The sequence below is a fragment of the Acanthisitta chloris genome, unplaced genomic scaffold (assembly GCF_000695815.1).
Source record: "Acanthisitta chloris isolate BGI_N310 unplaced genomic scaffold, ASM69581v1 scaffold10057, whole genome shotgun sequence".
NCBI lineage: Eukaryota > Metazoa > Chordata > Aves > Passeriformes > Acanthisittidae > Acanthisitta > Acanthisitta chloris.
In genome coordinates this window covers 20,847-37,025 of record NW_008680932.1, presented here as the reverse complement: position 1 = coordinate 37,025, position 16,179 = coordinate 20,847, and the positions used below count along the sequence as shown (strand labels likewise).

Genomic DNA, 16,179 nt, shown 5'->3' with positions numbered 1-16,179 from the left:
GGTACTCAAACTGCTATGTCCATCAGAAAATCTCTCTCCTAAGATGCAGACAGCAGTACCACTTTGGAAGATCATTGTGATGTTCCATAGACTCCCCCATTTTTGCCTCTTCATTTCAAACTGTGAGAACAGCCTTCATTTCTAGTGCTCTGATCAGTGGTCTGTCAATAGTCTTCTAAGCCCATCTGGACAAGCTGACACCTCCCCTTCAGTTAGTGATTTGCAGTGGTATATATACCTCAGAATTCTGTTCCCAGGGTAAACTCTTTCCGTGGCTCTCACAGTGATGAGAAGGTAACTGAAAAACTAACTTCCAGAGTAGTCAGGGGTGAATTGTTATGCAGTTGGACTTGGGATTTCTCTGTATCTTGGGGGTTTATCCATTATTTTTGCTCCTTAGTGATTCTGTGAATGGTTCAGTGCTATACCAGAGCTGTTTACTTAACAGTGTCAGAATTGTAGATTAATTTGCATGGTCAGCTGATATTATCAAGTTTACATCTTTTTCTGAAGAATTAAGAGGCAGTCAAAAACAGCAGAATATTTTTCCTCTTTCTTACTGTCGTTACATATTTGCTGGATGTGGACACATCAGCATAGGAGTATCCATAGAAGTAATATGTTATCATTGTAATGTATCAAGTTCAGATTCACTCCAGACCTTTGCCAGAAGTGAAGGAACTTCAGATCCAGGGCTTTGTTCAGTCTCCTTTCCTTTTCCTTTTCCCTTTATTTTCCCTTTCCTTTTCTCTTTCCATCTCCCTTTCAGCTTCCATTTCCCTTTCCCTTCTGCTTTTCCTTTTCCTTTCTCTCTCCCTTTCCCTTTCCCTCTCCATCTCCCTCTCCTTTCCCATTTCCCTTTCCTTTTCCTTTCCCCTTTCCCAAATGGGGTAGCATGTAAGTATTTGTTGTTAAAAGGAAAGAAAAACAAATTGACAATAATGGGAGATTGAAGTCTTCCTTAAAAGATCTGTATGGGGAATAATGGGTCAGCTCAGAAATCTGCTCTGGTAAATGAAATTGAATATGCAGTTCAGGAGTTGAGCCACACAGTGTCACCATTGGACTTCACTTTCTTCCACTCTGTGTCTTTCCCATTGTAGGTGAAGGTATTTACAAAGCCAGAGAAGAGGGGTCTGAAATGTGGGGGGCAGTTGAAGTGCAGGAAGATGAAGATACTCTTGTAGAAGTTCCACTGGACCAGGTATTGATTGAGCTTTAAATAAATGGCTTTTTATTTCTTTGTTAGGATTTCAGATCATGTTGTTTTTCTTTCCTCAATTTCTTTCAAGCGTGCAGCATAATTCTGTGGGGATGACTGTAAGCTCAACAATACAGCTTCTTTTATGGGAGCTTTAGCAAATCTTCCTTTCTGTGTTAATGTGTCAAATGTCAGTTACCTTTTCATCAGCTTCAGAACTGCTCTGAGAGCCCTTTTAGAGCCTTAGAGAATCAGGACTGCCTGCTGTTACAAACTACCAAACAGATTCACCTGGATTGCAGTCTCTTTATACTGATAGAACAGTATTCCTCCAGTCCTGAACCACAAATAGGAGTGGATTTATCTGATTTTTGTTAAAGCTGACAGCACTTTCTTCTGTTGGAGCAATATGGTGCTTAGTTGACCAACATTTTAATCCTAAAACTTATGTGCAGTAAATAGATCTTGATAACTAAACATAAGATTACATCCCCTTTGTTTTACTGAGTGCTGAGGAATGATTGCTAATGGATGACTGTAAACAAATGGGAGAAAGGTAAAGATAACTGTTTTAAATACACTTCAAATACCCAGGACAACCCAATGGAGCACAAACAATCCAGGAGATTACTGGAGTGTACTAGAGACAATGTTTTGGTGTAGGTAGTGAGAGACATGATTAGGAGAGGCATTCTGCTGGATATTCTACTCAGGAATAAATAAAAACTGGTTGTGCTTATGATAGTGGCAGCCTTGGTTGCACTGGCCATGAGATGATAGGGTTTGAAACCTTGAAGAAAGTGGAGATGGCAAAAAACAAAATAACAATCCTAGAATTCAGGCTTCATTGGGAAACTGACAGGCAGGATCCTCTGTGAGGCTGTCCTGAAGTGCAGAAGAATATAGGAGATCTGGTTGATTTCCAGGGGAATCTTCCTCAAAACCCAAGAACTATCCCCATTGTGCAGCATAACAAGCAGGCATAGCAGGAGGCCAGTTTGAACAGAGGACTCCTGACCTCCTACTAAGAGAGGTAGAAGAGGGGATGGACTGCTAAAGAGCAGTATAGAGACATTGCCTGGATAAGCAGGGATGGACTTGAGAGAGCTACATCTTGTCACAAAATGGAAACTGGTACATGTGACTGGGAATAACCAACACTATGGACAAATCATACTTTATTAGCCTCTTTGCCTCAGTGATGAAATAACTGGCTCTGTGGATGCAGGGAGAGGAGTTATTGTCCTTTGTCTTGTGTAGACTACTATATTTGTCAGAGTGATTTGAAGAAGTGTGGTAGATATGGGGAGGAAGATATCCTTAAGGAAGATAGGGAATGGATTTGTGGGATACAAGGAGGATGAAAAACTATCTGGTTTGGTGAGACTTAAAAGGTCAGCTGGTGGAGATTTAACTGGCACCTCTTTACAGGTGGTGGTCCTCAGGGTTTGATACTGGATCTGAGTCTTTTCAACATGTTAGTTGGTAACATAGATGATGACATGGGATACAGTCTTATCCAGGCCCAGTAGTTATTATCAGGTGGTATGCAGGGCTGCTTTTCAGAGCAATCTCAGGAGCTTGAAGGAATAGGCTGACTCAAGCCTTATGAAGCTCAACAAAGAGAAATATGAAGCTGGGCACCTAGAATGCAGTGACTGTGTGTCAGTACAGCCTTGACACAGGTAGGCTAGAGAGCAGCTGCAGAAAGGGCCATGCAGCTCCTGTAACTAGCAAGCTCAGTTGGCAGCACTCCTTGTGATGATGAGGTTGATTGTATAGGCTGGGCTAGTACAAACCACATCCAGCACATCAAGGTAACTGATTATCTTTCTTGACTTGCCATCCCTGAGGCTATATCTAGAATATTTGTTCACCTTTGGGTCCTTCTCAGCTGAAGAGAGATATTTACAAACAGGAGAAAGTTCAGCACAGCAACAAACTAAAAGGTTTACAGACCGAAGCTTGTGACACAAGGAGAAGCTTACAGAACTGGGTTTGTTTCACTGTAGAGCTAAAGAAGAGAAGACAGATCAAACTGCTTTCTGAATCTGCTGATGGAGTAACAGAGAAAACAGAGCCAGGCTTTTCTCTGTGTTGTGCAACTAAAGGATGGGGTCAAAAGTTACAGCAAGGAAAAAAATTCTAATTGGACATAAGTGTTTTTAACAGTGAGAACTGTAAGCACTTTCCTGTTCAGAGAGGGTGGGGAATCTTTGTCTTTGATGATATTCAAATTAAAACCAGGCAGTTTAGTTTTAATGTTGATAATTTATTTTTCTTTGACATTAGTGCAGCAGGGATTGGCCTAGATGATCTCTAGAGCAGTAGTCTTCGAAGTGGAGTGTGCATAGCCATGGGGTTATGCCAGTCACTCCATTGGGGTACAGAAAGAAAATTTATGAATAAATAAATAAATAAATATACATATATTTACCAGTAGAAACTGGTAGCAGTGGGCAACAAAACCTTTTGGAGACCACTACCGTAAAAGGCCTCTTTCAATGCAACTTTTCTGTGATTCTATATTTATCCATTTTTCATTATTTCATTCCTATAATCTACTGTTTTTGTAGTAAACTTCAGATTTTATTGTGCTTACTATTTACTTGGCTGATTTTTTTCAATTTATTTATATTAGGCAAAAGGATACTAGACATATATACATTTAGCTTGTGTTCTGCTTTTAAAAATACACCTGAGGGGAAAATAGATGTTTTATGACATTATTAGCCATTTTGAAGAATGATGCCATAACATTTAAAAAAAAATTAAAATGGATGTCTCCATTTAGTTTTCTAAGAAGGATCATTTTCATGCTTTCTTCACTTTAATGGGAAGGAGTATTTCTCAGCTATTTTATAGACATTGTTCTTTGAGACATGTGAATCAGGTGATACAAGAGCATGTCTCTCCTGGTCTCTGATATAAGAAAAGCTGCAGCTGTGTCTTTTTACAGCAAATACACGCCCCAGCCTCAGAGATTTATATGCTAAACACCATTGGGCTCACCAGCCCTTTTAATTGTAGTTGCCCTCATGAGGTGTTGTGATAATTAGGATGTGTTGCGTGGTACTGATAGTACTGACCTCGAGCAAGAACACGCCGGTTGTCTTAGTTTCTTATAATATCCTGAAGCATATCCTGCCCTGGTCTTGACAGTGTAATAATCAAATTGAGAAATGATTAGCCTGTTTATTGGCCTCTGAAGGTGCATGACGAATTCCTCTGGGTAGTGCAAAGCATTTGACAGTGTAAATTGGGCTGTCGGGTCTTAGTTTCTAGGTTGACTGCAATTAATATGAAATCCAACCCTGGAGACAGTTCCTTTACTTCTCCAGACATCCCCCAGCATAGACAATAGCTCTGCCCATTGTGCCATGTCTCATGAGTTTGCCTTAACCAGTGGATGGTGACCATCCCTAGGGAAGGGGGAATAGTTAACTCTCCAGTACCACTTGTGTTTGGCAGTGGAACTGCTGATACAGCTGCCAGTGAGCACATGTGCTAGGGAGCTTGCAATGCTAAGACCTTGCTCGGTCCTCTAAGCTCATGTGCCAAGGTCCATACATCATCCCCAGATGGAAATATTTTTCAGTTGCTTCCAACTGATTTTGCTACCTGGACAAGGAACTGGAAGCAGGTGTGTTTGAGGGGAAAAGTAGAAATCAGTCATGCACACTATGAATAATCTGAATTTTGGTGCTTCATTTGGCTTTTATGAAAATATTTTCACAAAATCCAAACAAAGCACCAAAATTTATATCAACTCAAGCCATGATTCATTTATAACATTAAAAATTCCTGTATAGTTTCCTAGGTAATCTGCCAAGAAGCCATGTCCTTTAGAATAGCATGGAGTACTGTTTATTCCCAGATAACTGAGGTCACTTAAACCTCGTAAGCATTTAGCATTTTACATGTTTAGGTTCTTATTAATGACCATTTTCAACTGTTTTAAATTCTGTGATGTAAAGCTTTATAGCTTTTTTTTATCTGAACTCCAGTTTATGTTATTGCTGGAATTATGGAAAAGGACAGCCAGACAGGGCTTGACTATCTTGCATAGTGCATAAATATTTACATGCCATCTTTCACTAAAATGCTGACACTTCTGATAGGCTATAATTTCCATCAGCCACATAAATGAGGTGGTGAAGATAGAGCTTAGTCTTTTTTTCTTTTTTATGCACCTTCTCTGTCTTGCTGTTTGAAGTACACAGTTGAACAAATGCCAGATTAGCCATTAACTAAACTTAGTGTAATACTGGCTAGACACTCACTTATGTCCTGCTCAGTAAAATGCTGTCTGCCAGCTGAAAACACATTAAAAGAACAGGATTTGCTTTACTCCTGACTAGCTGACAGTTGTAATTGAACATCAGGGAGGAAAAAGTCAGTATTTTGCCTTAAACCAATCCAGACCCTTCTGTTCTATATTCTGTGCCGAGACTTCAAAATGCAAAATGGATAGTTTCTTCTTTTGACATGCAGGCTTACTCCAGGTTGGTTGTTTACATCACTATGTCAACATTCATGGGAACTGATGACAGACTATGAAATCAATTGTGCAAATAGCAAGGGAACAAGGTGGATTTATTGCTGTTCTTCATAGGGAGACAGCAAAACAATACAAGTTTCTTATTCTAGATGGTAATTAAATGTGTTACCTTGAGTTTGCTGATGATAATGCAAATATATTCAAAGTAACTCTGAGGTAGAAAATTTTCTAACTTGTAAAGCTTTCAGAACAAATGACTTTATTTTTATCTACCATGTGAAATGCAAAAGCAGGAGTTAGTAGTAATAATATTGAAATAACACTTCAAGGTTGCATTGGTTTATCCATTTCTGTAAGCATGGCTGTTCTTTTTCCCATGCTGGGCCCTTCGGAGGTGGGGTAAGCATGAGAGTTATGAGATACGAAGTTATCCAGTGCATGACCCCTGTTAGGAATTCAGGCATGCTGTTGTGCCGGGGTGCTTTGCCATGGGGTATGTGATACTGGCTATTAGGTTCTAAGTGATGTGGAAATAGTCTGTTTGGGTTTTGGTTTTGGTTTGGGGTTTTTTTATCCTCTTCAGACTCATCATCCCCATCTCCCTCTTTCTTTCTGTGTATATTTGTAAAAATAATTGGATGATAAATTTGTCAAATGGGAACTGGTTTGTTTGGGGTGGTTTTTTTTTGGATGTTCACACTCTTGGTTCTTTCATTAGCCATTTGCTTTCTGTTATTACAGACATGTGCACTGATTAATACAGTGCTCATGTCACTCATTATTCCCCACTTCCTGGACTGTGATGTGATGTGGGATTGTATTATCTCCCCTAGGTGAGCTGGAGCTGGACTATATTATCAGTAGCAGAAAATTTGCACCTTTCATTTAAAGTTGTCATTATGGAGTATACATTTTGCTTAAGAGACCCAAGATTCACCTCAGTGAGCAGAATAAAATGTTTATCTTCCCTACTGCCAAAGGCAAAATGTTAAAGTTGACATTGATTCAACATTAAAACAGGCTGACTGCTTGAAGAGGCATTCTTTGATTAAAAAGGCTACAGCTTTTTCAGGAGGAAACATTTCACACTCTATCAGTAAGGATTTCAAAGTGGCATTTAGAAAGAACACATGCAGAACCTTTTATGTTAAAATTTTGCTACAAATGATGCAGCTGTAATTTAAGACCTTCTGGATTTTGAGTGCTGACAACCCAGCAGATAAGATTTTCCACTGCATGTTCTTCTTTCGGCTCCACTGACTTACACTTAATGTTGTTATTATTTGTCCGTGTGAGATATGGAAACTTATTTTGATTGGTTCCTTGCAGTTCAGAATGAGAAGAGAGGTCTTCCCTTGGTTTCTGCATTGTGTGACTGTGATTTCTGAAGCTAAAGCAGCAAGGTCTGATCTTGCCTTTAAAAGCCTATGTGGCCAACAGATGGAGGGCTTCACCTCATCCAGGTGAAGCTTGCAAATGCAGTTCTGTTGTAAAACTAGTGTTTATACAATTTTGAAAAAAAGTTTTCTCTCTGTGTACCCCTGCCTTCAAAAAATCCAACAATCCTAGAGCAGGCAGATTCTCAAATTGCCTAACTTATAGGGCATTATTAATTCATTGTAGAAGAATCTGTTTCTGAAAAAAATTATCACTGTATTTTTGCAGCTTCAGTAGGACTTCTTTTGAAATGCTTAACAATCTTCTCATCACCTATAAGGATGGTCAACATATTGTGCTATATTGTAGGGAATGAAGTTGAGGCAAATTTTAATGTATACATGGAAAATGTTATGGAAAAAAATTAATTCAGTGAAATAGATGTAGCAATACATTGTGGACTTTATTGTTGACTTTAGTTTTCATTCATTCTCATTCGACTTCTGCGTGCTATGATATTATGAAAAATCAAACCTGTGGACTCAGGTGCTGCATTTGTTGTACAAAAATTTAAAATAATCATCCATCTCATAGAAAGTTGTGGGGCTAAAGGTTTTTTTACCTTCCGGAACAACAGCACATTTTGTGGGAATATGGTAACTATGTGGGAAGTGTAAGACGGATGAACCCTTAACTATTCATTTGCTTGTTTTCAAGAGCCTGGGTTTTGTAAATGATGTGGAAGCGAAGAGGGCTGCTGTCACTTAGCAACCCTCTCTGGTTCAGGAACAAAATGTTTCGCTGTTGGAATCTGTGCAGTGCTGCTACAAAACATTCCTGACTGAGTAGGAGCAGGGGCAGCTCTGTGCTGGAGAGGTTTGGTGCAATCAAAACTAAGTGTTCCTGTTGCTGCCTTTGTGAGATGTATTCATGCCGGTATTTGTGACCATTAAGATTTTTGTTGTCTACCTCATTGTTTGTCTGCTGTGACCATTAGCCAAGTAAACATTTCCAAATGACTTCAATAAAGCAGAATTACGTTTTACATTAATGGTACAAAATAATTTCTGCCTTAGATGATTTGTGATACTGCGCTTTTCAGTATCAGTCATGTACAAACCTTCTCAGAGGTTACATTAGCATCCCTAGAGGAAAAGAAGCCAAATGCTTCAATGTCTGAAGATTTCCTGACTTACTGCTTTTGAATGATGATGGCATTTGGTAATGTAGCTCTTAATGAATGATAGCATGATGAGTGTAATTAGAATACATCTTTCTTTTTTAAACACTCTGCTTTTGCTGAGATTAAAAATACCGTCAGTACTTCCTGAATGCAAAATGAAATTCGCTCTGCTAGTAAGTCAAGAGGTTTCCAGCAGGCAAGCTGAATCCGTGTTTCCAGCATGAAGTTGAAAATAACTTCAGTTGTTCTATGTGGCTTTGGTTGAATATGCCTTTCAATACACGTATATGTCTTTTGTCAATGAGCCTTTTTATTGTTAGTCCATGACAAACAAAGAATTGCTCTTATATTCATGAAGGTATGGTTTGAAAACTAGTTATTTTAACTATGGTGCTTTCAACTGGGAAACTGCAAAAGTGTCACCTTGTCTTAAAAGATGCAGCCAGCAATTTAAGTTCTAACTATAGGAGGAATGAGGATAATCTAGCCCAGTCACTGAAAAAGTCTTCTGTCCTAGAACTCGCATGATTGCCTGTGAAAATTACCTCAGGGAATAAGAACGCAATCACCACCTGCTTCTCCAGTCCAGGTTCAAGTTGCACTGTTGTTTTTTGTGATGTGGACACAGGACTAAAGTAATGCAGGAACCCTCATTCTGGAGTTCAGTACAGTATACATGTTTAGTTACACTGGGCTACAACTGGCTGGTTACTTCCAATATGAATTTTTGAAGTGCCTTTTGTTCTCTGCTATGATTCTTGGAAGCTCTCACATCAACATGTTGATATTAATACTTGATGCTCGTGCTCATTTAGTTGTGTTACAAAGAGGTGATAAATCTCAGTCACTCAGGCCTGGAGATATATCCTGAGCTGTTTCTCTGGATTTGAGATGCCCTGAGCTTTTACAGGAATCCCAAATGTAATGTGCTTGTATGATGTCCTGTGAGCCAACACATTGGCTGAAAGATGAACTTTTGACTTCTGGGGTGCAAAGAGGAGCAGAAGAGTCCCACATCTGTCTTGGCTATCCATCCAATTCATTCCATACAGGAAGTTCTTACTGGGAATATTTTGGTTATTTAAAAGGTGACTGATAAAAAGCTAAAAACTAAGATGTGTAAGGTCACTGCTTTCTCTTAAGTATACAAGATCATTGCTGACTTGAATCTGATAATTTCTGCAAGATAGGTAGGTCTGAATCAGCATACCTGTTTTTCTTTCAAGGTATGCTCAACCTGATTTATTGTGACTGAAAGAACACAGTTTGTGGTAACTTTGATGCATACATAATAGGCATTTTGTACAATTGTAGGTGGATGAATGCCTGGAGTGTATTGAATTCATTGAAAAGGTTCCCATTGACTCCAGGGGACTTTAAATTACACCCTGACCCAGCAACTACTTTAGTGTAGACTTTACTTCACTATTTCAGGTTCACTGATATAACTGAAAATGTTCAAGTAGGTGAAGTTAAGCATGTACAGCATTTACAGGCTTTGGACCATAAAGACCTCGAGTCTATCTACTTTCAGCAGTTTAGCCAACTAGCACAAAAGAATATGGATCACAAAAGGTACAGGATCTATAAGTCAACTCTGGTTTGGGTCTTTTGTCCAAGCTCTAGCATTTCAAATGTACAATTTGGTGGGTGATTTTGGCCTTCAGTTTCCTCCCTACAGTCCTGTCTTAGGTCTGCTGTGCATTTTGAAATGCTTTGTCTGTGGTCATATTCACATTTCAAAGCCTACCCATGACTCTGCGTGCAGTGGGAACCAGACTGCATTTTAGAGTGCCTTGTGAAAGGTCTTTTCATCTGCATCAACTCTGATTTTAACTTGTTTGAAATGTTCATTCTCATGTAGTGCAGCTTGAAAGGAGATTACATGAAGAATGCATTTTGCTTGCCAACTATTAGGCAAAAACATGGCTTTTTAATTTTGTATATAGTAGTAATAACTATTGTAGTAATATGCTCAGCTATTTTGAAATTTTCAGGTTGCTGTAAAAACATTATACTTCCACTGATGGGATTTGTTTTACTGATCTAGTTTTGTACTATTATTTTTCAGGCAATTTAGCTCGACTGGTCAAGTAAAATTAGTTGAAATTTGAATGTTATTTCATGACAGTTCCCTGTGAGCTTCCAGTGAGTTTCTGGGTACAGTTCAATAATGCTGTGTTCAGCTCCTCTGTATCTCAGATTTAACTTAAAAAATTTGCATCCACACCTACTTTTGGTCAGATAAGGTCTCATGAGTTTAGCTGGTGTAGCACCTTAGGAAGTTGCTGCTCCTCAAACTTCCATTGTGCTCCCATGCCAAAGTCTGCTTCCACAGTAGTGAAAACAGTTAAAGTATATGCATTAAGATGCATATGTTTACACCATGGCATTAAGTTTACATGCTTTCTTTTGCAGTCTGGAATGAGACACCATACTAAAGCAGTGCAAACAAGGGCAGATGTTCTCTTCTGCTTGTACCCATTATCAGGCAGTAACAAAAAGCTGGAAATTATATCTTGGATGACTATGACAGTTAACTGAGAAAATCTGTATTAGCCTTTCTTCTTTTTTTTTGGTGTTTGTAATGTCATAGCAAGCAGGTGTCATTAAGCAAAACCAAACACACTTTTAGCTAGTGGTGTCTGGAACATTTAATTTATCCTGGCCTCCCCTACTCCTGGTCAGAATACAGAGCTGCTAATTTCCTTATCAGACTGAAAACAAATTCACAGATGACATGTCTAAAACTAGCAGGTTTGAGAATTTATGAATCTACAGATTAATTGCTACCTTTATGTGCTGTAGATTACCAAAGTTGGCTCAAGTTTGCTTTGGATGGTGCCTTCTTTGAAGGTGTCTGGAAGGCCTTGGCTTGTTAAATTTTTATTTTAGTGGTAATAAGAGCAGTTTGATGTTACCAGATGAAAGTGAGTCAGGAGGGCTTGAATAAAAAACACAGAGATGACTGTACTTCAAAAATCACTTATGGAGCCATTATTTATCTGGTCAGGTAAACCACGTAGTATTTCTAGTAATTTGTCATTTTGTGGATTATTGCAACACAATAACATGTCCTTTTTGAAGATGTGTCAGTCTGGCATTGTGCATTGGCATAATAAAATTATCTTATGTTGCTACTTAGATGTCAAAGCAAAAGCAAGGTGTTTCCTCAAGAGGCTTCAATCAATTCTTGATCTTGCTGAACTGGCTTTTACTAATACGCTGAAGGTGATGAGAGAATTCTTTTGAAATGTTAGTGTTAGTGAGGAAAAGAAATTTTTAGAAGACATAACTTACATGTCTGTAGCAGATAGCTGCCTGCATAAAGGAGCTGCTAATGTCAGTAAAATTCCAAACAATTTTGATTAAGAGATAATCTATTACTCTCAGCTTGCTTCCTGTAGGTTTGGAGTCTGATGAGGCTGTATGGAAGGCAGACATATCGTCACTCCTGCGGCATTTTTTCCACTTTATTTTCATTCATACCTTAGCACAAGTATATAAGTAATCCTGGAAAGTGGGGGCACTGGTTCAGTGAATAGCCAGGTGACTCTTCAAATATTAAATTGGAAGACAAATGACAAAATCTAGATAGTATGTACATCAGTCTTCTGGGCTGTCAGGAAATGATGCTGCTAGCAGCTTTATCTATAGTGAGTTTCTGATAACTCTTCTTCAATATGAGACAAGGACTTGTTCCTCCTGTCTGCTGGTCCAACTCTGTGTAGGAAGAAGTTACTGCCAAATGTCAAATAAATCCCAACCATGCCACCCTACATAGGGGTCTTTGGGAAAGGGAATGATGTTATGAAAGTGACCAGTCTGTCTGATCTCTCTAGCTTCTTTTCTGTGCATGCAAAGAAGACAGGCTACACAACAGGACAGATTGTCATGGCATAGCCTGGTCCATAGGTAAAATGCTTCTTGGGGAATGGTTTGTGGACTAGTGATGTATGATATTTAATTGTGAAGTGATTTTATAAACAATTGTGTAGTAAACACTAGAAAGTCAGAGAACCTGAAATAGCTGGAACCGAGTAAGCTCTTGCTGTTTTAACTCAATCTAGCTCATTCCAGTTGTTTCAGATGTGATCAAATGGATTAACACCATGTAATAGATTTAAATCTCATCAACACATTTTTTAAACGTAGAATAAGACCTCATTATGGAGTGTAAGTACAGGAGCACAATTTTCTGTCCATGTAAGCAAACCTCAAATTAGCTATTTACTCCTCAGTAATGATGTAATTGTGAAAAGTCTGTCACATTTCAGAATTGCATGGAGCATTCTGATTTAAAATGCCTCATAATGGTGCTGCTTTTCCTCTCACCAGAGACCAGCAGAAACTGTAGATGAAGAAGAAAATGTCGAAGAGGAAAATGACAGGGGAGAGGAAGAAGAATATCCAGAAGTGAATGGAGAGGAAAGTGGGGAAACTGTTAAAGAAAGAAGTGAAGAAGACAAAAAGAAATTAAATGAAAATTATGGAGTTGAAGCAGAAGAAACAGAGAATGTTGACCAAGCAGAGCAAGAGGAATTTACCCATGTTAATGGCAAGAGCAATGAAGAAAATGGTGAAAGAACAGAGCACTTGAACTGCCAAGGTTATGTTCAGCCTGAAGAAGAAGCAAAAGAGGATTCTGACAGTCAGAACCAGGTGAGTGTTTATTCTTTCAAACTGTTTTTCTTATGTTATTGTTCCTCATTTCATCTCAGCCTTACACTTCTCAGGTAGTCTCTGAGTAGTTCACTTCTGATAAAGTCCTGAGAGCATTTATGAGAATTTCAGTTTGTGGAAAAGTTGTTTTCCATCTGTATAGATCTGTTACATCAGTAATTACATTATATGCCCTCCAACTGAGAAAGCAGATGTTTCTCACTATTTGACGAATCTGCCTCTACTGTTTTCCTTAGTATGCTGAATTTTGAAAATTGCAATTTCTAGATATATTGCCATACTACTTTGTCTTTTAGGATAGAGCAGAAGGCTGTGTTCATGAAACTACAGTGCCTCATTATTTTGATGAATTGACTTTCACACAGTTGCATTTCATAAAGGGCTTTTGCCACTGCTTTGTGGAAATTTCATCTCCTTTTCTTTCAAGTTGGAAAATACAGTGAAGATGAACAAGATCCTCAAAGCAAGGGGCTTTAGTCAGTTTAAAAGCAAATATCCTATTAATTTAGATACATGGTAAAGTCTGTTGGCTTAGATGGAGGAATGCAGCCCAGAAAAATAAAGTGGACTACCCTGACTGTCAGGTGAACTGACCAGCTAACAGAATATGGGAAACAAAATGTTTTGTTTCATGGGGAGAATCCAAATCTGGGAAGAGTGGGATTCTTGAGAATCAGAAGCAGAACAAATTGCAGCATATTCCCTGCCCATGGGCTGCTGAGAAACAATCATCTTGTTACACTGGGAATTGTTTCTTGTGCTTTGGAACTGGCCTTTCTTCTGTTCCTGTATGACACACAAGAACATTTTTCAGTTAAGAGAGCTGAGAAGCAGGACATTTTCTTGGGCCTTGAATTTATTCTGTGCTTGATGTATTGATTTTTTTTTAGAAAAGCTGAATTTATTTCTGGAAGTGGAGAAAGTGAGTTAGCATTCACTTTAAATGTATATGTGGGTAACTGGATGTTTGATGAAAGAACTGTGGGGGGAACTTCTAATTGGAGTTCTTTCTCCTTTGGAAGGTATATAAATGTAGAGTAAATAAAAGTATTAATGTGATCACTCCTGGAGAACATATTTTCACATTAAGAATACCTTGTGGAGATTTTAATATGAAGTGCTAATACCATATTGAAATGAAGTCTTTGATATCCAAAGAAATGAACAGTGCCTGTTCTTTTTCTCTAGGTTGATTCCCATCTTGACAAAACATCCACAAATCCAAGGGTGACAGTCACCAGCCCACAGGAAAGTGAAAAGAATGACCAGAGCAGTGACTATGCGGCAGTTGCATAGACAGGAACAATGTAATGGGCAGAAAATGAAAGATTGTAATACTTCAACTATAGGGCATGTAATTTTTTGAAATTGATAACTTATAAGGGGAAGGCAGGTTGAGTACCCACATAATGAGTCTTGAGATGATAACGCTATATGGACTGATATAGGAAACAAACATTAATAGCTACTAGAAGAACGTAGAATTATTTTTACAAGGTGAGATTTCTGGTAAGTTTTAAGGGGTGAAATACCAGAGTACTGTATTAAAAATGAATGAACTCTTCTGTGGTATAAGGTAGTTAGCAGTAATAGAATAACCACAGAAATGACACTGTTCCAAGGAAAGGATAAAAACCCTCCCAGATTCAATGTCAAAACTTCTTTGCAGATTCGTTCAGAAAAAGAAACTCATTTTTACCTTTTAAGGAGATCATACTTAATTTTTTTCCTTAAAATTTCACATGATATATATGATTTTCAGGCATAACATTAAGATACAATAAGAATATGTTCCTCACTTAATGGGCTTATGCCCACAGAAAATGGTGTACTATCATGAGGTGTCAGTCCTAATGTTACTAAATAGTGGATTTTCAATACATTAATTAGAATAGTTAGTTTTTACATACAGCACTTACTTAGCACTATGAATGTATGTAGACAGCCTACAGTACTGCAACTAGTTTTCATTGAAAGCAAAGAGTTTTGTTGATTGTCCTGCACTGATTCACTAAACAGTGAGATGTTATCATAGCAACAAAAAAATAAAGGAAGAGTATGTAGTTGATTAGTGTACAAAGTTGAATTTGGATGGATTTGTAATTCAGTCTAAGTGAAATTTAATTTATTAATGAAGAAGAAAAAAGAACAGGCCTGGATTCAGACTGAATTTTCCATGAAACCATTGCTCTCGATGGAGCCATTTTAATATGTAATATGTCGGGATGAGCCCACCAGTTTTCTGTAAGTCAGGAACGACTTCTGTATTTATGAGCCCTTTACATATTCTTAATGGTTGGAAGTGTGTCATCATCCTTTGGAGCAGGCTGACTCCTGATAGGCTGTGGCTTATAATAAATAAGGCATTGATCCACAGTATTCATTCTCTTAATGACACCAATTCCATTGCCCTTATCATTTCTCTGTTAGTAATGGGAATAATTTGTAGTTCATAGAAATACTGCCCTGAGCATAGTTTTATTAATTACACAAAAGAAATAGTGGGTTTCCTTATCATTAATGCTAGTACATTGTTACTACAAGAAACTAGATGTCATTTCTGTTGATTTCATGCCATTAAAACAAGAATTACATTTATGAACAAATTGAACCTGAAGCACTGTTTGAGGAATGTGAAGAACCAATTGTCATGGCTGCAACTGCTACAAACACCTTCTCTTTTTCTACTAGCTTTTAAATATATTTTTCCAATAGAAGAGAAATACATAGAGACCCTTCAGCATGTTTCTGTGTATTGACAATGTTAAGTATGAAAGACATAATGTAAAAAAACATAGGAACAGGGTTAGAACAGTTTGCCCTGAGGCATCTCCAAATTTTCTATGAAACTTGTCTTTTGTTGAGCTGTCTGACAAAGATCTGAGAGAATATTACATTTGTGATCAGTTCAAAATAAGCTCCTAATTTAGCCAAGCTCTTAAGCATGTGTGTATGCTTCCTTTATTTGAGACATCAGTTAAGCCTATGCACAAACATATTTGATTTCACTGGGATTTAAACAGACATTTAAAGTTAAGAAGAAGTAAAAAACAACCAACTCTCCCCACCCCACTCCCCCCAATAAAAAAAAGCCCAAACCAGAATGAATAATAACACTGTGTGTGATAATGAGGAAACGTGACACCGGTAATTTTGTAGTTAATCCTGCACAGGAGTAATATATGCAGTAACATTAAAAGCCCTCGAACAGTACTTAACTAGTCAAAAAAGGCA

At 38.1% G+C, this 16,179-nt stretch overlaps 1 protein-coding gene across 1 annotated transcript in view; it reads left to right on the top strand.

Moving 5' to 3' along the window:
- LOC103805266 (doublecortin domain-containing protein 2-like) overlaps nucleotides 1-14,241 on the top strand; it is a gene marked incomplete at its 5' end in the record, with an annotated part of 32,600 nt that extends 18,359 nt beyond the window's left edge. Inside the window, 3 exons of the mRNA XM_009077907.1 lie at nucleotides 1,104-1,204; nucleotides 12,601-12,924; nucleotides 14,134-14,241. Coding sequence (XP_009076155.1) covers nucleotides 1,104-1,204; nucleotides 12,601-12,924; nucleotides 14,134-14,241 — 533 coding nt within the window. The remainder of the gene's footprint in view (nucleotides 1-1,103; nucleotides 1,205-12,600; nucleotides 12,925-14,133) is intronic.
- Nucleotides 14,242-16,179: the final 1,938 nt, after the last annotated feature.